Consider the following 21,858-nt stretch of genomic DNA (forward strand, 5'->3'; position numbering starts at 1 on the left):
GTGATCCACTGACATGGCTCATTGATTTTGCTATCCTCAGAGCATCGTTCTGTGTCTCCAGTTGGATTGGATCAAGTTCAGTTCACACCATGTGTAGTCATGCTTGCACTCAGGCCTTGATCCTGCAATTGTTCTTCAAAATATTTGAATTTGTTCAATTACACTTTCAAAAACATTTGAATAGTAACTTGTTCTGTTCTAGGTATTATGCCGTATACTGAGGGTATCATGGAGTGAGGTAGCGTGAAGTTCTTGACCTCATGATGCTAATGTATATTGCTTGCTGCTTTGACTTAAAAAAGTAAATAAAAAGGTGTAATCTTTCCATTATCACAAGCCCTGCCTGGTTTGTGAGTATTGATAACACTGTTAGTTCTTTGTCAGCACCACTCTGTTTTCAATTCTTTTTTTTTTTCTCTCTTAACGTTCTTTTTTCTTTTCTGAACATTTAGTTATATTTTCACAATATTAGGCAGACCTCCCACTAACATCCATTTTGGAACTGGAAATTATTTATCTCCTACCAGTGCAACTCCAGAAGCATAAAGGCCTGAATTCTAGACCCATCTCCACCACCAAAGACCTCTGCGACTTTGGGGAAACCCCTAAGAGCTCTGGGGCTTAGCTCCTTCCCTTTAAACCAGAATCAATCCACTAATCAATTAATCGTATGAGGGATTTTGACTAAAATACATGGTGACTTCTACCTTTATAGGTGCAAAATCTTTAATGTTTACACAGTGTTAGTTATCCATCTGTGTCCCATTTTCTTCCCCCTCACTTTGTTACCATTGTCTCCATTTATCACTTTTTCTGAACGCGTTGAGAGCATCATGGGAGCGGGGTAAGGCTGGGTCTACGAGGAGCTGGAATGAGATGGTCAACTCTTTCCAGGACTCTCAGCTGATGAACTCAGTTACTGTGTTTCTGAGAAGATTGACGGTTGATTTTCCTTGGAAGCTTTGGGGTCACTGTTCCTTTAAGAGTCTCTGGCACTCTGTCTGTCCTCTCCTTTTGCCCTACCTCATGGCACAGTTTTATCTATTAATTTCCTGGCTTAGCTCTATGTTTCTGCCCTAACCTCAAACTCATCCCCACCTCCCTAAGGCTTTTTTGGCTAATTTTCTCCTCTAGTGCAGCCTCATTCTTTACCCCTATTCAGTGAGCCCTATCCTTCATGACTGCCAACTCACCTGTCTCTCCATTTGCATACTTCCACACTGAAATCTGCCCCAATGCTCTTCTTCATTTGTCACACACACATCCTCCGTCTGCCTCTATATCCTTGTCATATACTTGTGAAAGCCAAGACTTCTCACATGTTATGTACCAAGCTATGGGATATGCGCTTTCCGTGGAACATCACATTGTATCCTGAACAAGCCCGTGAATCAGTACTATTAAATTCATTTTACAGCTGGGGGCACAGAGAGGTAAAGTAACATCCTCCAGGTCGCACAGCTAACAGGTGGCAGAGCAGGTTCAAGCAGAAGTCTGTCTCCTGAAACTGATCTTGAAAGCACAAGGCTGTAGGTTCTCTGTTTGTTTTTGAATCTATTGCCACCTCACTCCTGTTCTATCTCTGCTGAAACGACCCATTTCAACGTTTGTCAATGGCATGAATCCAATAAATTTTCTCTGGTCTCATTTTCTTTAACTACCTTCAGCATTCGTCACTGTGGTATATTTAGGGAAATTTCTACCCTGTCTATGACACTGAACTTCCCCCTGCACTAATTCATCTCCGTTCTCCTAATTCCAAAAAGTGAGTGTTCACTAAATACCAGGATTTGAATCTCTGCTCTTCTTTTCTAGACAAGTTCCTTCAGAGGACTCAGAAATGAAATAAATCAAGATGAAATTACTTTTTTCTTATTTTTAATTGCTCTAAGAGATAACCGACTGTCTAAAGGAAAAAAAGTAGCAAGGTATTGTGAGTTTACACATGTAAAAGTAAAAGGTAGGGAAACAGTAACACCAGGGATGGGTGGAAGGAATTGAGAATATATTGTATGTAATACTGTAAGATCCTTCCCTCCATGTGGCATAGATATTTGAAAGTAGGCTATTATTAATTAAATAATATTAATTTAATTATACTAAGTTATACTATAAAGCGTAGGGTAAATACTCAACAACTTAAAGAAGAGGTAGAAATATTAAGGAAGAGATAAAATAGAGTCATAAAAAATGCTCAATTAACAAAAGATAGAAAAAGAAGAAAAACAAAACATAGAACAAATAGAGCATATAGAAAATAGCTAGCAGATTTTAATCCAACCATATCAGTTAGTGTATTAGTTCTACTTGGCTATGCTGATATAGCAGACCCTGAACCCCCCAACATAAATAATGGCTCAAACACAGGGATGTTTGTTCCTCACTCATTAGATGGTCCACTGCACGTGTTCCTGGCAGCGGGCATCTTTCCTCCAGGTGTTTGCTCAGGGACCTGGCTCTTTCCATTTTGTGGCTACACCATTCCCTCAGGCCTCATTGTCATGGGCATTTGACTATTAAAAAGGAAGAAGACACGTAGAAATGGCCTGCATCACTTTGCTCTCATGCCATTGGCTAACCCACATCATGCAGCCTCACCTACACAGAAGGGCAGTTAGGTAATGTTGTCTAGCTGAGTCCCAGAAGAAGAGGAGACAGATTTTTTTGGTGAAAAGCCAGTACTGTCTGCTACAGATGAACTGCTAAACTGAAAGGTTAGAGATCTTCAAACTTTATTATCCATAAAAGTCACCTTGGAGTTTGAAACAATTGCATATACTTGGGCTTTACAAGAAAAAAATTCAAATTTTTGGGTAAGGCACAGAAATCTGTATGTTATTTTGTGCCAGTAGATTGGAGAGCATGGATGGTAACTGAAGGAGTGCCCATGGGAGCCAGTGATATCCACTCACACACAGAAAAGAGGAGCTGATTCTGAGAGGAGTCATCTGTAGGGTTTGGATTGAACCCAGGAAATGAGAAAATAGAGCCTGAGGTTGGCCAGTGTACTTTGGGGTGTTGTCCTGGCAGAAGAAGGAAATGATTGAGAAAGAATGGTACACATTTATTAATATGGCTCATTTGTACTAATTACAAGTGGTATATATTTATTACAGATAGTTGTTAACAATCTGGAAATACAAATGACTTATAGCAAATATAGTTACTCTCCTCTTTTATCTTCCATTTTCTTATCAGCATTTTTCCATACCATTATATATTCTTCAAAACCATTTAATTGTCTCATAACTGTCTTACATAACTTATTAACTATTCCCCTATTGTTGTACATTTCATTTACAGGCTTTTTTCTCACTGTTACAAATAATAATACAAAGAATAGTCATCCTTGAACATAAGTCTATATTAACATTTCTGGCTATTTTCTTGGGATAGCTTCCTAGAAATACAACCATTGGGACAACAATCCTTTACTTTCTCAATTTCTTGATAATATTGAGTTGTGTAGAAACTTTTTCAGAGAGTTGAAGAAAGTATGATGAGAAAATTGAGTTTTTGTTGTTGTTGTTTTCAGTCTCCTTTTAAAATTTTAATTTAATTTTTATTTTAAATTAGAGTATACTTGATTTATAATATTGTGTTAGTTTCAGGTATACAGCAAAGTGATTCAGTTATACATATACATATATCCATTCTTTTTCAGATTCTTTTCCCATGTAGGTTATTACAGAATATTGAGCAGAGTTCCCTGTACTATACAGTAGGTCCTTGTTGGTTATCTATTTTATATATAGTAGTGTGTATATGTTAATCCCAAACTCCTAATATACCCCCCACCACCACTTTTCCTCTTTGGTAACCATAAATTTGCTATTGAAGTCTGAGAGCCTGTTCCTGTTTTGTAAATAAGTTCATTTGTATCATTGTTTAGATTCCACATGTAAGTAATATCATATGATATTTGGCTTTCTCTGACTTACTTCACTTAGTATGGTAATCTGTAGGTCCATGCATGTTGCTGCAAGTGGCATTATTTCATTCTTTTTATGGCTGAATAGTATTCCATTGTATATACGTACCACGTCTTCAGAAAATGAAGTCTTTTGATTTGTCAATGGCTCTCTTCCTAATTCACACCCTTCCCCCTGGAGTTGTTATAAGGATTAAATGCAACCACGTGTGTAGTGTTTAGTAATGCAGCTGGCATTTAATTATTAGCACATAGTTAACTATTAATACTGAACAGTAGCACACAAATTATACCTGTTAAACTCTGTCTCATACTAACTGTGTGAAGCATGGACCGTCACTTCCCTTCTCTAAGCCTCAGTTTCCTCATCAGTAAATGAGCATGAATTACTGCCCACTTACCATGATTTTGTGGAGTTTTCTCATATGTGAAGTATGTGGTGCAGTATCTGTGATATAATAAGCCTTCAAGCAATGTTCACTAATAGTATTTATTATTTCTCAGTCTACTGAAATTGAGAATTTTCTTATGTTTTTCCATTTCCTTATTTCCTTCTATGTACACACCCCCATTTCTATCTCAGTTTGAAATATACTACATGAAAGTACAAATATAATCTATCTCATTATGTGTGGTAAGGCAGGGAGGAGTGAAACGTGCAGGAAACACTTTTCAAAGACAAGAGATGGTCTATGAAAGCGTTAATAATCCATCATGTTAGCTTACTCACCCCCAACAGCAAGGTATCATGATTTACACACCAATTTTGGTGTATAACTTCAGTGTATGAAAACACTGGGCTTTATTCATGCATGCCAATGGTTCACTATCTGTGGTTTATAAAGCATGGTATGTTCACAGTACACATGAATGGCAAGTAGTTGGTACCAAAACTCCATATATGGTAATTCTTTAGAGTGCTGGGTGAGTAGCATCTCAGAGCAAGATCTGGGCTCCCTGGAAAGAGTGCTGTGACCCACTAGTGACACTGGTCTGGCTGCTGGGGGAGAAGTAGCGCATCACATGTGGATAATTACAGTCCTCTGTTGGAGGGAATATTAGCTGTGAGGAACAAGTTGAAGGGAAAAATATTAGAAAAATGAGTATATTTGTAATATTTTATCCTACATGAATATTTGTCTTTTTCCTCATGAGTAACTTAAATCCCCACAATGAGTAATTTCCCTGTCAGAGATTCACTTGTTATTTTAATTCAAATGTAACATTATTACAGATTTCTAAAGAAAAATTTGGTCTTGGCAAAAAAAGTAGACATCATTTCAAAAAATAACATTGCCAAAATTCTTCTATATGTTCCTTAATACTTTACTAACTTCAATACGTAAAATTGTAGATTTCATTAAATATTTTAAATCAGACATATATGGAAGATTATACGTTTTGGAAAATGATTTCTTTGACTCCTCTTCTTATGATATTTCTCAGTTTTGTTTGGAGAATGAGTTCTTACAGCACGAGAAAAAGTCGAGATGATACTTTCAGTTATTGTATCAGCATGATCTGGGCATCCAAGCACTATGCAAAATTAACAAAGTTAACTCTCCTCATAGCTCACCTGAGATTGTAGTACAGAGTGATAATGCTCGTGTTATATCTACAGCTAATTTGCAATTTTCCAGAAGAAGTGGTCACTCATATTTTATCCATTTTCCTCAGCCTTAAGTCCAAGTATACGTCTGGGAGCTCAAGCAGATGGAGCCCATAACCGCACTCACCAGGCTTTTCATAACCTGGGTCACTGTGTTAATAGCTTTGATCATGAGCTTTGAGGGAAGTGGAAGCCAAAGTCACCTCCACCCTTTGAGTTCCGTATTCGTTTCATTTTAGGGAGAATTAGCTCCCTGAGTTCTAGAGAGAATCGTTTCTCATTTGGCAATAGTGAACTATTTCTCAGTGACAGACAAAATGTATAGTAATACTAATTTCTAACACTAATCTCCATGAGCTACAGAGCTTTGTATGTATTCCAAGTCCCTGGCACATAGAACATGCTCAATAAACATGTTCAAATCAAAGGAAGAATAATAAAAAATATACTGATTACATTGAACAACAGATGATGTGCTACACACCATTAGTAAAAGTTTCCTTATTTTAAAGGTAACAAAATATTTATTTGCATAATATAAAGCTATTTACTTACGTATTTGCTGTTTCTGGGTTGGAGCACAGTGGCAGTTCAATGCTTGACTTTAACTTGGTGGATTTTGGTGTTACATCGCCATCTTGTGGTTATTAATCTGAAGATATTTCCTTCAAAACAAAACCCAAATGCTTTGTTTTGCAACATACTGTATGGTGCAGAAAACCGTTTGTGCTTGTGTGTTTACACACACACACACACACACACACACACACACACACAGAGACGCCAGGAATCTGACCATCTGAAAAGCAGTGTTTTAGATTTGGAGACATGGGAAAGGAAATATCTAAGACTAATCTTTTAATGCAGTCTCTTGCATGATAAAATAAGCTATGCAACCCATCTACTATTATCAAATACATGAGGATATTATAGCAATGCATTTTCTATAATACTATGATTTCAGTAGCAAAGTAAAAACATGTTTCCTCTATTTACCATAAACAACAGAGAAGAAATAATGTTTTTCTTCCTGCTCTGTTAAGAACTTGTTTACATCATAATATGTACCGTTTCTAATGGAATAGGGAAGTCGAGGTAAAGAAAACATACACAGTGAAATCAAATTTTCTTAGATGACTATGACTAGAAATTTACAAAGCAGCTTGTTCCAAAATAAAGTTATCTAACTTAGTGTATGGGTAACACTATCCATTGAGAAGATATGTATTTCTGGGGAACAGAATTGCACATTTGATAGAGGACAGAATTGAGAGGATATTATGTAGAAAGTTCTATTTTTAAAGTACTGTGATTTTTTTTTTGAAGAGAGACTTTAAAAGGAACACATATCTTAATATTCTCCTTCACAGCTAAGGTATACTTTAATAAACTCTCTTTAAATTTGCTTATTGAAATTTTAAATCCACATACTGCTCTTAGAATTAATTCAATTGATTTGTGACTAGCACTCACAGAAATATAATCTGTTCCAGAGCAAATGTGATGGTAGGAAAGAGGGAAGGACCATTTTCCAGGGAGGCTTTCACCCAGATCACGTCTGCCTTTACGAAATTATGCACACAGATTAGCCCAGCACACTTAAATCCTAGAAAGATCAGTTAGTTGCAAAATAAATTGTTGGTCAATAAACTCAGTCGTAGGTTTATTTATTCTCATTTTCATTTATTTACTGTCATTCTACGACAGGCTACAGTTTGCAGAAACCTTTCTTTTTCTTTTTCTAATTATATATGTAATTACATTCATTGTGGGGCCATTAGAAAACAAGATAAACAGAATTAAAATAAAATGAATTACCTAGAGTCACACACCCAGTGATCACTGCTGTTGGCATTTTGGTATATCATCCAAATTCTACCTTTTTTTTTTTAGAAAATGGGATTATGGTTCCATACACCATTATAATGTCCTGTAATCTGTTTCTTTCCCTTAACTATGCATTTACATAGCATTTATCATTCCATTTTATAGCTCCACCTTAATTAATTTAAATTAGTCCCCATTACAGACATTTGGCTGGTTTTCAAATTTTTATTCATATAAAACATACTGTAATGAATCTATATATAAGGGGTGTGTTTCATGTGTGACACACATACACTCACCCATATATATCTATTTGTTTTTATTTCTTACCTAATTATTTACTTAGAATTTGTGAAATATTCCTAGGAAGTACTTTTTTGATAGAAATTTCTAGGATAATGGATATTGGCAATTAAGACTAATTACTAGTTAATTGCTCAACAGAAAAAATGTTCCAGGTTATTTTCCTACCAGTTTAAGTTTTCTTGTTTACCTTCAGTTCCAACAACACCTCCTTTTTGTCATTGATGTTTATCAAAGTCTAATGCACATACAGAAAATTGCACTAATCATAAGCCCTCGTGGTAGACTGAAGCCATCTTTCACCTCTCATGCTGGTACTGCTGACATTCACTACCTCATACTTTTTGGGGTGTTCTTTCAAAAACAGGTTTTCTTGAAAAGTTGATCTGTCCTGATTAACTCTTTGCTGCCTCAGGGTACAGAGCATCTCTAAATGAAAGCTCACTCATACCCACAGTTGATAAAGTCAGAGATGGATGAGAACCTTACCTCAGGGGTTCCCACACTTAATTACACAAGAGATCACCGGAGGGAGCTTTAAAGAGATACCAATGCTTGACCCCATTCCCAGACAAAGATTCTGGGGAGAAACTTGGCTGTTAGTTTTAAAAGGTCCCCAGGTGATTATAATTGGTAAGGATTGAGAACCACTGAAACCTCTTTCTCCTGGAGTGATAGATTCAATTCTACTGCATAGATAAATATTAATCTATAGATGAAGAATGCCTCTGCCTATTTGATGTCCTGGCAGACTTCCAGAGATGAGCTCAGTGTCTGAACCTTTGTCTTTTCCAACTACTGGACAATTCCACAGATTTCACTCCTAGAGCATAATTCTTTAAACTTACTATTTTGATTCACTGCAAATGTAGACTGTCCTAAATGGACCAGTACTTTAGCTGGTCAGTTATTAACACCCAAATATGATTGAGCTTTGAGAGAGGTCGTGATAAAGGAAGAAGAGCCATTGCCACCTTCCCATGTTGAGTAGTATAATGAGGAGAAATGGAGGTACAGAAGCAAACCAATTATATCTGTAAACTTTGCATTAGTCCCAAGGCATCTATGGCTTTTGGACTATGGTTCTGCCCTTGGGAGCCTTGGTAAACATTCTAGGTCTCACCAGAGAAAATTCAGAACAGTAAAATTGTGCAGCCCCTTGAACCATAATAGAAAAGAACATAAAAAAGAATGTGTGTGTGTGTATATATATATCTGTGTTTGTGTGTATATATATGTATATACATATATATACATATATATGAAACTGAATCACTTTGCTGTATAGCAGAAATTAACATGACATTGTAAATCAACTATACTTCAATTAAAAAAATGTGCAGCCCCCTTGGCATGTCAAAGGAGATAGGAGCTACCTGAAGAGCTCCCAACAGCTAAATCTCAAACAACGTGAGTGACAAGACATATAAAGGAATATTGGATTACAACCCAAAGTACTAAATAAATACCCATGAGTCTCTACTGATATAAACAAATATTTGAAGAAATAAATAAATATGGGAGAATAGACAAATCTCTCATATGGGAAATTTCTAAATAATTTAGGTAGGTATTCACTCCTTAGGTGTGAGCTGCACATAGTGACTTTTTTCCAAAAAGTGCCATATGGAAAAGGGGGCATGGGGTCAAGGTGAACATCATCAGTTGTAAACCATATAGTACGCACCCTTGATATGATGTGTTAAGACTGGCACTTCCCCTGTGTTGCTCTCCTCACAAAACTTCAGGACTCCAGTCTAACCATGAGAAAACATCAGACATACCCACCTTGAAAGACATTGTGCAAAACACATGACAAGTAACAATTCAAAATTGTCAAGGTCAATGAGGACAAAGAATGTCTGAGAAGGTGTCACAGCCACAGCAGGAGATAAGACAACTACATGTAATGTGGTACCTGGATGAGCTCCTGGAAAGGAAAAGGACATTAGCTTCTAAACTAAGGAAATCTGAATCATGTGTGGACTTTAGTTAATAATAACATATTATATGTGTTCGTTAGTTGTGACAAATATACCATAATGATGTAAGATGTGAACAATAGGGGAAATTGTGTGTAATGTATGGAAATGCTGTGTACTTTCTTCCCAAATTTTCTGAAAATTTAAAACTATTCTAAAATAAAAAGTTTATCAAAAAAGGAGAGGAAAAAGAAAGAAAGTGTGATTCCTCAGAGCAGCAGTGAGAACAGCATCTGGGATCTTGTTAAAAATTCAAATTCTCAGGGCCCAGCCCAGACCTCCAGAATCAGAAACTCTGGGGATGTAACAGCCATTTGTGATTCTGCTTCTGTGACTGAGAACTGCTGATCTAGCAGATTGGCCAAGGGCTCTGTTTCCCAGCACTTCTCATTTTAGATGAGGTCATGTTACTTTTTCTTCAATGTCCATGAGTGAAGAGTCAGATTAGTCTCTTAGTGGCTTCTGATTTCCCAATTGTCCCTTTCCAGAGAGGGCTGCTCTGCTTGCCTCTCTTCTTATGTTATTCAAATCTGGTCCCCAGGGTCCCTTTCAGACCCTTTTGTGCTCATGTCTTTCACAACTTTTCCAGTCCACAGAGATCTCCACCTTGGATATCCCCAGACTCATAACATGAACCAACTTGCATGTTTCCAGAGGCCACAAATCACAGCAGAATGTGAATTCTCTGGAGACACAGGTGACCTTGGGCAAAATGTGTGATCCCTCTGTACTTGAGTTTCTTCATCTGTGATTTGGGGATGATGGAAGAGTATCTACCTCCTGGGTTTGTGTGGGAATTGTGAGTTAGTATCATGAGGTATTAATAATAATATCCAGCACTTAGTGAGGACCCAGTAAATGTGAGCTGCTACAATTGTTAGTGGTGGATGTCCTGCCTCTCAAATGTCTCTTCACTCCTCCCAAAACAGCAGGGTTTTGTGCACAAAATAAAGTAATGGCTCAATAAAAATTAGATGAATTGAGTGAATATGTTGAGCCCACAAAATACAAGTTCAAACATAAGGACAGCTCCCCACCCCCCTGTCTGTCTTCGAAGGCACCTTGATTTTGGGTCAGGATGTTGGAAATCTTTCCTGTTGGTTATATAAGGTTTTTAGACTAAAGCTCAAAATTAGGTTGGAAAATACACCCCATGTGTGTATTTATCTTACTTCAGTCTTCATCCCCTACCTTTGTTCTGTTATCAATGAAAACACCATTTCAGTTTTGACCTAAGATTATTCTCATTCCCGAGATCCTTAGCAGAGTGTCTGTTAGCCTAAAAGATGAGATTAGTCAGAAAAGAAATTAGCACCTCGGGGACTGTTCTAGCAGCAGGTGGGTAAGTGAATAGGTTGGAATCATGGTTCAGATTTTCCTTATTTGCTCTTTGGAACAGGTTAAATAGAGATGCAACAACTTAAATGCCATAAAGAGACAAACCTTGGGTGTTTGGGTTTGTTTTCCAGATGGGGATTAATGTGGTGGATTCTGCAGTATCCGGATTAGGTGGTTGCCCTTATGCAAAAGGTGCTTCTGGGAACGTAGCCACTGAGGATTTGATCTACATGCTTAATGGCCTGGGGGTCAAGACAGTAAGTTAACTTAGCATATTTTAATATTCATACATTCCTTGCAGATTCAAATTGGAATGCTTCTTGGATTTGGGAAGCAACATTGAGGTCAAGTTTTACTACACTTTTGCTCTTTGCTAAAATGCATAGTGGGAAAATACAATAAAAAATTCTTGGGGCGGGCTTTATAAAGTAACTTATTGCTACCATTTCACATTTTTATGGTGCTTCATGACCTCCAAAGTCCTTTTTCATCTAGTAACCAGTTTGATTTCACACACTTTGCAAATTTGAGCCTGTCTTTGCTATTATGATTATTGTTTTTGCTGTTTTGTTTTCCTTGGAGGAAAACTAAGATCTTGATTTTCTCATGGTGACAAGTAGGGCTTCTGGAAGAGAGCCCAGGGCCCTTTTAAAATGGCCAGTGGAGGACCACAGCTTAATAATACTTAGCATGTGAGCTAGAATACTCTCTTTACAAGTGCTACCTGAAAAAGTCACATGCTCTATAATAACCCACCAAAATTAGTACCTTGTTTTGCCACATGCTTGTTAAAATGGCCTACCAGTCTCTAAGGCAGATTTTCTTTTTTTTAAGGATAAAATATAAAAGGCAAAAAACTGTTCACAGATTATCAGAAGTTCAAAATGTTTTCTGAGATGTAAAGCATCACCTGGATTGCAGAATGGAATTGTCCTCTCCATCTCTCCTCTCTCTCCTCTTCCCTCGTTCTACTGAGCGATGCTCCTGCAGCAGCCAGCTTGTCGGCACTCTCCTTCCCTGTGGCATTCGGTTTCTCACCTCCACCCCTTGCTCCTGTTTTCACCACCCCTTGGAATAGCCTTACTGCCCATACTCGATTTCACCTGGAAAGTGAGGCACCACCATCCTCAAAAACGCACCTTCTAGCATCTCCCTGCTGATTTCCCAGGCCCACACTGCTGGGTTCCTCTCCTCCGTGTTTCCAGGCTACCTTTGTGTCTTCCTCTGAACCTACCACAAGGCTGGAGAACCATCTTCTTTCTGTGTCTAGGTCCCCCTGCAGGCAGAAATATAGTATGACAGCTGATTCACAGGTGCCTGTTGCCTAGAGACCCTCAATAATGTTCAGTGAAAGACTGATACCACTTGGCACTAAACACCAGAAGCCTCTCTTCTCTGGTTAGAAATAGCTATTACAAAGTAGACTGATTGTTCCCATCATTTCCATTAGAAATGTATGACCGTGACAGAAGTAGAAATCCTTTCTTTTCTTAAAATTTATTTTATTGAAGTATAGTTGACCTGCAGTGTTGTGTTAATTTCTACTGTAAAGCAAAGTGATTCAGTTATATATATATTCTTTCTAATATTCTTTTCCATTATGGTTTATCACAGGATATTGAATGCATTTCCCTGTGCTATACAGTAGGGCCTTGTTGTTTTATCTGTCCGGTATATAACAGTTTGCATCTGCTGATCCCAAACTCCCAATTCATAGAAATCCTTTCTTGAAGATTTAAATGACTTGGTTGAACTCAGCTGAGTCAACATATGAACTCTGCTTCATATGTGTCAGGCCATGTGGGTCCAAATGCAAATAAGCCATGTCTCCATTCCTAAGAATTTCACAGTTCAAGGACAGTTGTTACATTGGATATCAGCCAACAAGCCAAGATTCTCTGTACAACCTGTATCACTATGTCTCCCATGCCTAGTCAACTACCAAGAGCTACTGCTTCAACTTCTAAAATATTTTGGTTGTTTGTTCCTTCCTTACTATCCTTGCTGCAGCTACATCAGCACAAGTTCTTATCTCTTTCCTGGATATTCATCCTCCACACTGGTCTGCTGGCTTCAGGCTGCCTTTAAATTCATCCTCCTTGCTACCATAAAAGATTTTATCTAAAATACAAATATGAATATGCCTTGCTCCTACTTGGGTACTCATCAGTGGATTCCCATTTTCTGAAAAGCAAGGCTGTGTTCTACACATTTTATACCTTTTCCAGTCACGTCGGCCCATTACTTTCCATGTATCCCATGGTATTTTTCAGATGTTTGGTACCCTTCTCTGCTGACAGTGCCTCATTCCTCTTCTTCTCAAGGACTCATACTGTCCGTACAAGCCTCAGGTTAGGATTTACCTTCCTGGCACCCTTCCCTGACACACTCCTCTCCATTTGTTTCCATACCCTTTTCCTCAGTGGGTTGACTACCCTGCAGCTCTGCCCTCACGATCATCCGAGCATCTCTCTCTCTCAGTGACTTTAGTGGAAGTACTGGATTTCCTGTTTAGGGCTCCATATTGCCTGCTTGGCCACAGGCACCCTCAAGACAGAAACCATATTCTGCGAGAAGTTCTTGAAACCCCAAAATGGATCATAGTACATGACACGTATTTAAACACCTGGTTTAAGTGCTAAAAGATTTAAGAATAAATGCAACATTATTTCATAAAGGTATCTGTTCATTAAATAAAACGGTAGAGGAAGGCCAAAACAGAATCCTTTAGTACGATACCAACCAATCCCACTGCGTAATTGCTATAAATGGAATTACTGGAAAGAAAAAAGAATGCTGGTGACTAAAATCTTATTATCTTTTGTTAGATGTAATTCAGAAATGAAAGACACACATGTAGCTTATTATTTACAAAATTTACATATTACTAGATTAAGGATGTAAAACCAAAATGTGCCTAACAGATACTCCACCCAAAACCATTACTATGACAAAACCAAAGCACATGTTAGTACCCTAAAAACAACTTCATAATAAAAAGAAACAGTGAAAATTACTTACCTGTCATTTTACAAAATATTTTTGATGATTTTTTTTTTTTTTTCCGGTACGCGGGCCTCTCACTGCTGTGGCCTCTCCCGTTGTGGAGCACAGGCCCTGGACACGCAGGCTCAGCGGCCATGGCTCACGGGCCTAGCTGCTCTGCGGCATGTGGGATCATCCCGTACCGGGGCACGAACCCGTATCCCCTGCATTGGCAGGCAGACTCTCAACCACTGCGCCACCAGGGAAGCCCTTTGATGATTTTTAAACAGAAGTAAACTACAAAGAAAACAGTGCCCTAAAAGTTTCTAGAGAGAAGTAACTACCTATATCAAAATGATGATCTCTTTTTGATCACTTGTATGAAAAGCCCCTATGAGTATTTATACTTGTCTGTTTTAAGAAAACGACAAACTTACATACATTTTAAAAACTACTCCTTAATAGCAAGGGAGCCTGAGTCTGTTTGATTTTAAGTCCCTGTTGTTTCTAGTCTGAGTTGAGGGAGGACATAGGAGCTTACGAAATATTACATGGGGCAAATCTCTGGTTAATCCACCTAACACTGTGCCCCCATTCCACCCTCCCCCACCACTCCCCCAGTGACAGCACAGGTGCAGGGTGGAAACCTCGATGGTGATCTTTGGCTCCACCAAGCCCAAGATGCCGAGCCTGCCTTGAACTTGGCCTTCATACTCAACTGTCGATCTGTCATCCATGGATTTACCAAAGCCTTTGTTGATCCTACTTATGCTTTCAAACAGTACACCCTCTCAGGCAAACAAGTTCCAGATGTGTACTAAATACTACTTCATTTTATTGGACTACCTCCTTCAATTTCATGCCAGTAAGAGTGTTTCTGAACATGGTTAAAAATTATACATTCATCTTTCCCATATTTCTTACAGCTTTATCAGGTTTGTTTCTTCATATCCTAAGATATACTAAGAGGGTTTTTTTCCCCCCCTAAGTCCTTATCTTTGAACTCCTCCAGATGATTATAATTTTAATTGCCCTTCACTGATATTTTGTAGAGTCTTTCTGGTTCCACTGTTGTCCTTTGTAGAGTTTAGGTATCAGCATGAATTACACTGAGTTATTCAGGTGTGACTAGCCTATGGTTTATACTAGGGTCAGATTCAAGATATGTTTTAATAAAGCAGAAAAATCTAAAGCTACATAATTCATGGAGATAAATGCCGCCCCCCCATCAATAATGGACAGCATTTTGTTTAGTAATTTTAAATGGTTAAGTAACTACTAATACAATTAAAAGGAATCTGTTTTGTCTTCTTTCTCCTTAACCCCCTTTCCCACCTGGTATCACTGTCATCTTTGTCTCACCAGGGTGTGAATCTTTACAAAGTGATGGAAGCTGGTGACTTCATCTGCAAAGCTGTGAATAAAACTACAAACTCTAAAGTAGCACAAGCCTCATTCAACGCTTGACTTGAATGCATTTGTGAGTTAAGGCTGAGAAGCTCCATTTCAGCTACAGATACTCATCTGAAAATCATTACTGCCAACTTGTTCTGAAATGTGAAGTAATAGACAAGAGTGGGGGAAAAAAAGAGATACTTTGAAAAAGAGTAGGCTGGATAGATTACAGAAATTGACCGGAAGATACACCAGTCATCAGGTGAATTGCAAGCCGGGGCTAAATAATAAAAATTTGTGGACATGCTTTGAACTTGGAGAAAAATCTACTCTTTTGCTCTTATAGAAATAACTTTTTAATTTAGTAGACGTGAAAATTGACTTCAGATTTCCCTAAGTATCAAAAACTGTGTTAATAATCAAGCTGGCTTAGCACAGCGTACATATCATCAGTAGTTTATGAGCTCCTGCATGGTGTGCAAAGTGTGTGGCCTCCATATTATACATTATGTGCCTCTGGATCTCAACTTCCCATTTGCCAAGTCAGTTAAATTATGGACCAAGTGCCAAATCTCCATCTGACCCTACATAATTTTTAGCGATAGAACTTTTATATTTCAAGTATGCTAACATCTGTTAATTATTTCAGTGGCTTTATCCTGTTCCAGGAGGCTGTGGTCAGTGACAAGTTGCCACACCCTGGAAACATATTACCTTCCATGTTTGTCACATGCATCCAGTTTACCTTGCTTTCCCTCTCATCAGCTGTAGTGAAAACCAGGAGCATGTTACTCGGCTATTGAGAAATAAGGGGTACAACTTTCATCCCAATGTCTAAGTTGCAGTGATAAGAATAGAGTGATACATGTACTTTTATCATTTTCAGCTCACTTCCAAATCGTCCAAGAAATGTCACTGTGATCCTAAGAATATTAAGGCAGTTATTAAAATTCATGAAAAAAACAACTTTTCCATTGATTCAGTTTGATTAAATCACATCTGTTTGGGGTTGACTTTTTATAGTTATTTTTAATGTTGAAGTGGCTGAAATTTTATCTTTTGTAATAGCATTGCCAGAAATAGAAAAAATTAATATATCAAAGTTGAGAAAAGGCACAGGACGGCTATGTTAAGAAAGAAACATTTCTGTAACCTATGCAGATCATATGGGGACAGTATTATTCCATGTGGATCTGAATCGTCAGTTTTATTATTTATGTAGACTTCTCCAAGGGTACTGGGTGATCTTATCTTTGAATAAATTTGAATAGAATTTGAAATATGAAAGTGAGCATTGTGAGCTTTCTGTTAAATATTCATCAAAACCACAGAAATAAATTCAAGAAAATAAGAGAAGTACTGATTATACCTACATTAACTTTAAAGATACACAATCATAAGAAAAGGATCACAAGGGAAGCATATTGGAAATTGACAAAAACTAAGTTCCTACGGATAAGGCTAACGCTCAGGTCATGATGGGTGGCAGAGCAGGAGCTTGTCATCAGAACTGAATGACTCCTTGCATTTGGGTTAGTGCTGGGGCAGGGTCAGTGCAGAGAGCAAGCAAAATTGCAGCTCTTTGTGGATCTGTTACATCATCTCTTTTCAGGAAGAACATGACACTGCACCCAGGGGCAGGAATGGGACACGTGCCCTAGTGTGCATAGCAGGATACCTACCCATCTTCTGAGGAGACTGACTTTTCCTCTCTCTTATGCAACTGTGGAATTCTTAGTTTTGAGATGTTCGGCAAAGCATCAGTTGATGCAAACTGCTTATAGAAACAGTGAAAGGCAAAACTTTGTTGTTTAGAAATAAAAACCACGGACTCTCCAAAAGGCAGAGCAAGTCGTGAGAACCCCAGGTGCAGCTTAGCACACACTTACATGGCACACACATCAGTCTACCAGTTCATATCCCAGAACACCTGGAAGATTCCTAATCACACGCATCACAGGAAAACTTTGTGTTTTAGGTCTGTTATCCTTTCTCCACCCAAACCATCTAAACCCTTCTGCTAACTTAAAGAGAGTTTCTTTTCTGGTTTTGGGGGAAAAAAATCACATAATTAATAAAGCTGCCTGAAGTCCATAGGCAGAATCCCCTCAAAGCTATGTTTCCACTAACTAGGAAACTTTGGAATTGTTGTAGGACCTACCCAAACAACCCACCCACACACAAACCCACACCAGGGTTTGCCCTGGGTGAAAGCTTAGGAATGGCAAAGCAATTATGAAATACATATAGAAGTAAAATTTATGACATCTGCCCTTTAAGACTACTGTAAAACGTAGAAATTTTCTAAATTCTGGATTCATGAAATTCATAAAGCAAAGAAATGGAAACTGCCTATGACTTGCTGAGAAAATTCAGAATGCCCTTTTATGTTATTTATTCTGATCACTATAACATTTAATAAATACCCTTTTAGCTACACTTATATGGCTATTCATTTCTATTTATGTGCATGAACTCCAGACATGCAAGTGACAGGTTACTTAGCATTGAATACGTAAGCCACCAATATCCCTATCACAGCAGTAAAGGAGAGATAAAATAAGGCCTGGGAACCCTCCAGAAATCTGTATCAAATAGGCACCCATACCCATATGAATACCCATAATTGTTTGCAAAGTGCTTTTGTGGACTAGAAGATAGAAGTTTTATGCTTGTGTGGGGCAGGTCTAAAAGTTAAAAAGGAATATTTTTGGAGGTATAGAGCTCGGGAGGAAAGCAGGGGCTAGGGAGGAAGGCAGGGAGGAGGGATGCAGGATGGAAGGAGGAGGAGACGGTGGGGAGAGAGGGAGGGAGAGAAAGAGAGGGTTGAGAAACTGTATTTACGTCCTGCCTGTGAGCAGCTCCAGTGGAAGGCATCTCCTGCTCTGGTAGAAGCACCAGTTAGGCTGCTTTAAACTGCAGGCAATAGAAAACCTCAACTCCATGGGCTTAAGCAGCAACAGTTTTCTCAGATATCTCAGAAATATTGCTTTTCCACCATCATTTAGCCTCGTGACTCAATTATGTTACCAGATAAGAGTTTCTGCCCATTTCCCTGTTGGCACCTTCGGGCTCCTGCACCTGGGAGTTGCAAGATGGTTGTAGCACTTCTGGGCTTCACCCTTCCCACAGGGCTCAGTCTCTGCTGAAGGCTTTTTCTTCTGGAATGCCTGTTTTTAATCAATGAAGAGCGTTTCCCCCACCCCATCCCAAACTTCCTCTCCTGTTTCACTGGGCAGAACATCATCATGTGCCCCTCCCTTAACCACTTACGTGCGGAAAAGAACATTAGGATACACAAGGCAAGGTTATGGGTGACCTTGAGTGGATCCGTGCAGTGGTGGGGAAAGAGGACCCTGTAGGAGCACGTTTCCTGGTGAGACAGGGTGGGAGAATTGAAGGCAGAAGAGCTCACACCTCTCAGGAAGGAGATGTATCCAAGTTCTCTGAAACTGGAGGAATGGATGGAAATAGAAAAAGTTTCAAACGTGAGAGGAGTAGGTTTTAAGGGGAAAATAGTCCATCTTGCTAATTGGTCTCTATATTTTTCAGGAAGGTAGGAAGTGAGATCTGCGAGCATTACAACTGGGGGTGGAGTGAGGGCTTGAGAAGAATGGTAATGTGTGAAACCCACCCAGAGCAGTATTACAGGTTACCGTACTCTAAAAAATAGTACAGATGAACTTATTTACAAAAACAGAAACAGACTCACAGTCATAGAAAACAGACATAGAAAACAAACTTATGGTTACCAAAGGGGAAAGGTGGGGGGGCGGATAAATTAGGAGTTTGGGATTAACAGATGTACACTACCATATGTAAAATAAATAAGCAACAAAGATTTACTGTATAGCACAGGGAACTATATTCAATGTCTTACAATAACCTATAATGGGAAAGAATAGAAAAAAAAGAATATGGATAGATACATATATACGTATGACTGAATCACTTTTCTGTACACCAGAAACTAACAATATTGTAAATCAACTATACTTCAATTTAAAAAAAAAGAAGTTAACTTACTCTGTAACAGTTTTCCAGGGACTGTTATATGCTAAATCTAAGTCCACTTCCTGGTCCTCATGAGACCTTTACACCTGTGTTCCACACACTCTCCCCTCTTGTAGCACTTCTTGATTTCTGTGGCCCTGCTCTCTCCTTGGTCCTACTACATCCTTGGTCCCAGGTCCTACCACCTCTTTCATTGTTTGGTCTCCTTCTTCTCTCTATTGTGTTTAACTAGAGACTCACAAATGCAAAATTGCTTACACCCCACCCCCTCATCCAAATGTGTTCCGTGGCCAGCAGGTTTGTCATCACCTGGGAGCTTTTGGGAAAAGCAGAATCTGGGGCTCCACTCCAGACTGACTGCATCACCATCTGCATTTTTAACAAGATCCTTGCAGGACTCATATGTTTATTACAGTTTGAGAAGCACTTGCCAGTTTGACACCTCCTCTCGGGTATCTAACAGGTATTGGAAGCTCCATGTATTCCAAGTACCTTGTGGCACTTCTCCTTGTGTGTTGTGTCCTAGCCTGTTGTCTTTTCTCTGCTCCTGGAACAAGTCAGCCTGGGACCCATTGCAGGTCCTTTACCTGGTTATTCTCTCTTCCAGTCATGGGTCATGCTCCTTCCCTGGCTGTGATTTCTGGTCACTCAGGTCCTGACAGCATAAATATCACCTCCTTAGTGAGTCTTCCCAGACAACTCCAACTAAAGTAAGGCTTTAGTTACTTTCTCTCACATCAACTTGTTTCATTTAACTCTTTACTTGTTTATTTAACTCTCTATTTGTTTATTTAGTTGTTTATTTTCTTTCTTTCCCCAAGAAAATACACGCTCTAAGAGGGCAGGGTCTTTGCTGTGTTTAACATTCTTACTTCCCTAGGGCCTGGAGTAATAGCTATCTATTACATGGTGGTTAGGTGGAAAAATAAAAATAAAATGAGTTAATTTCAAACAAGAAGAAGGGGAGTATGTGACACAAATGTCACATCCCCTGCCAGCTTCCTCCTCTGGACTCTGTTTCCTGGCAAGATCTAATTGAACAGGCTTGTCATCAGGATTTCTCCAGGATGCTTGGATCGGAGACAGATTTCACCAATTTTCTATATGTGGTATCCCTCAAGCTTATTATAACAGCAAATTAAAATATACACATCAATTGTGAGAAGGAGACACTGACCCTAATGCTCAGCCCCAGAAGAGAGGAGGTGTACTGGACTTACTGCCCATCCATCTGTCCTGAGTTGTCTTTGGCATCATCTGATCTATTACTTAACCACTGTGCAACCTCAGTTGATTTACCAATCCCTTTAAACCTCACTTCAAAACTCACTTCCTTTACATATAAAACTTGGATAATAATGACACTTATTTACACAGCTGTTGGAAGGATTTCATGAAATAATGCTTACAAGTGTTTGGCAAAGTGCCCATAAGTGGTCAATAAATGTTAACTATCATCATTTTTATTGCCCCTTTCTAGGGCACTGCCCTGGAGTGGAACTCCTCCTCCCTTATGAGTGGTTTAACCCTCATGGAGGATCTCATAAAAGATCATCCTGTATTCTGTTCCATGAAAAGGGTGCATTGTCTTAAAAGGCTTGCCATGATCCCAAAAGAGACAGCTCACCATTAAACCCCAGAACCATGTAATCTTAAATTGGCACCAAATTTCCATGCTTCACTTCTTACACTGCGTCATTGAACTATGCCTTTTGAGCTGACTTTTCTGTATTTCATGGGACTGTAGTTACTGTAGAAACTTACTATGAGACTTATGCTGAGTAACCCTGTCTAAAGAACATCTTAACAGCCTTAGTCTCCATATCCTGAATCACTTAAAGACAGAAATATCACAAACATTAGGAATTTATTCCTACTCTTTTGATGGTTGCATGATTGGATTGGTATCTATTGCCACCTTAGAGCTGCCAGTGTTTCCTTGGTGGGCTATCAAATTAGGCAGACTTCTCTTTTCTCCTTGTTCTACAGACTATCATTCTGTATGCTTCGATCATGAAGTCGTGAGCTTTGCTGAAAAAGACTATTCTTTGGTTCCATGGGAGCCATCCATCCTCTGACCTGAGCCATAGTATCAAGCTTATGTGGCTTAGGGAAGGGCTTATACCCTTCTAGGAATCAAATGGTAATATCTCACAACTTCTGGTAACTGTTTCATCTGAACTTTCCTTTCTACAGCTAGTTCTTTAAGGTCATTGGTAAAGTAAACCAACAACATGTCACGGCTAACCACACCATTATCCTGAGTCATCTGAATCCTGAAGAGCTGTCTCTCAATCAGATAGTTTCACGGTGGCCCCTCTCTATCTGTACATGGATGCTAATATATTGGATTGTTGGGCAGATATTCTGGAAGCTTTCTGAGAAGCACCACCTGCTTTTCTTTTTTCCCCCAAGAGCTTCATCTAGATGTAACTGGATCATCTGGGAGTCAGCTGATAAAATTCATATTCTGA

The 21,858-nt window shown here is 38.8% G+C and overlaps 1 protein-coding gene across 6 annotated transcripts in view; it reads left to right on the plus strand.

Annotated features, from left to right (window-relative positions):
• HMGCLL1 (3-hydroxy-3-methylglutaryl-CoA lyase like 1) overlaps positions 1-15,442 on the plus strand; it is a gene marked incomplete at both ends in the record, with an annotated part of 136,337 nt that extends 120,895 nt beyond the window's left edge. For 4 of the 6 annotated variants that reach the window (XM_082847487.1, XM_082847488.1, XM_082847491.1 and 1 more), the window contains 2 exons: positions 11,122-11,247; positions 15,341-15,442. In XM_082847487.1, coding sequence (XP_082703613.1) covers positions 11,122-11,247; positions 15,341-15,442 — 228 coding nt within the window. The remainder of the gene's footprint in view (positions 1-11,121; positions 11,248-15,340) is intronic. The other 2 variants (XM_082847489.1, XM_082847492.1) reach the window with 1 other exon arrangement.
• Between the last annotated feature and the right edge of the window lie 6,416 nt (positions 15,443-21,858).

This window comes from Leucopleurus acutus (genome assembly GCF_964270905.1).
Source record: "Leucopleurus acutus genome assembly, chromosome: 10".
Taxonomy (NCBI): domain Eukaryota; kingdom Metazoa; phylum Chordata; class Mammalia; order Artiodactyla; family Delphinidae; genus Leucopleurus; species Leucopleurus acutus.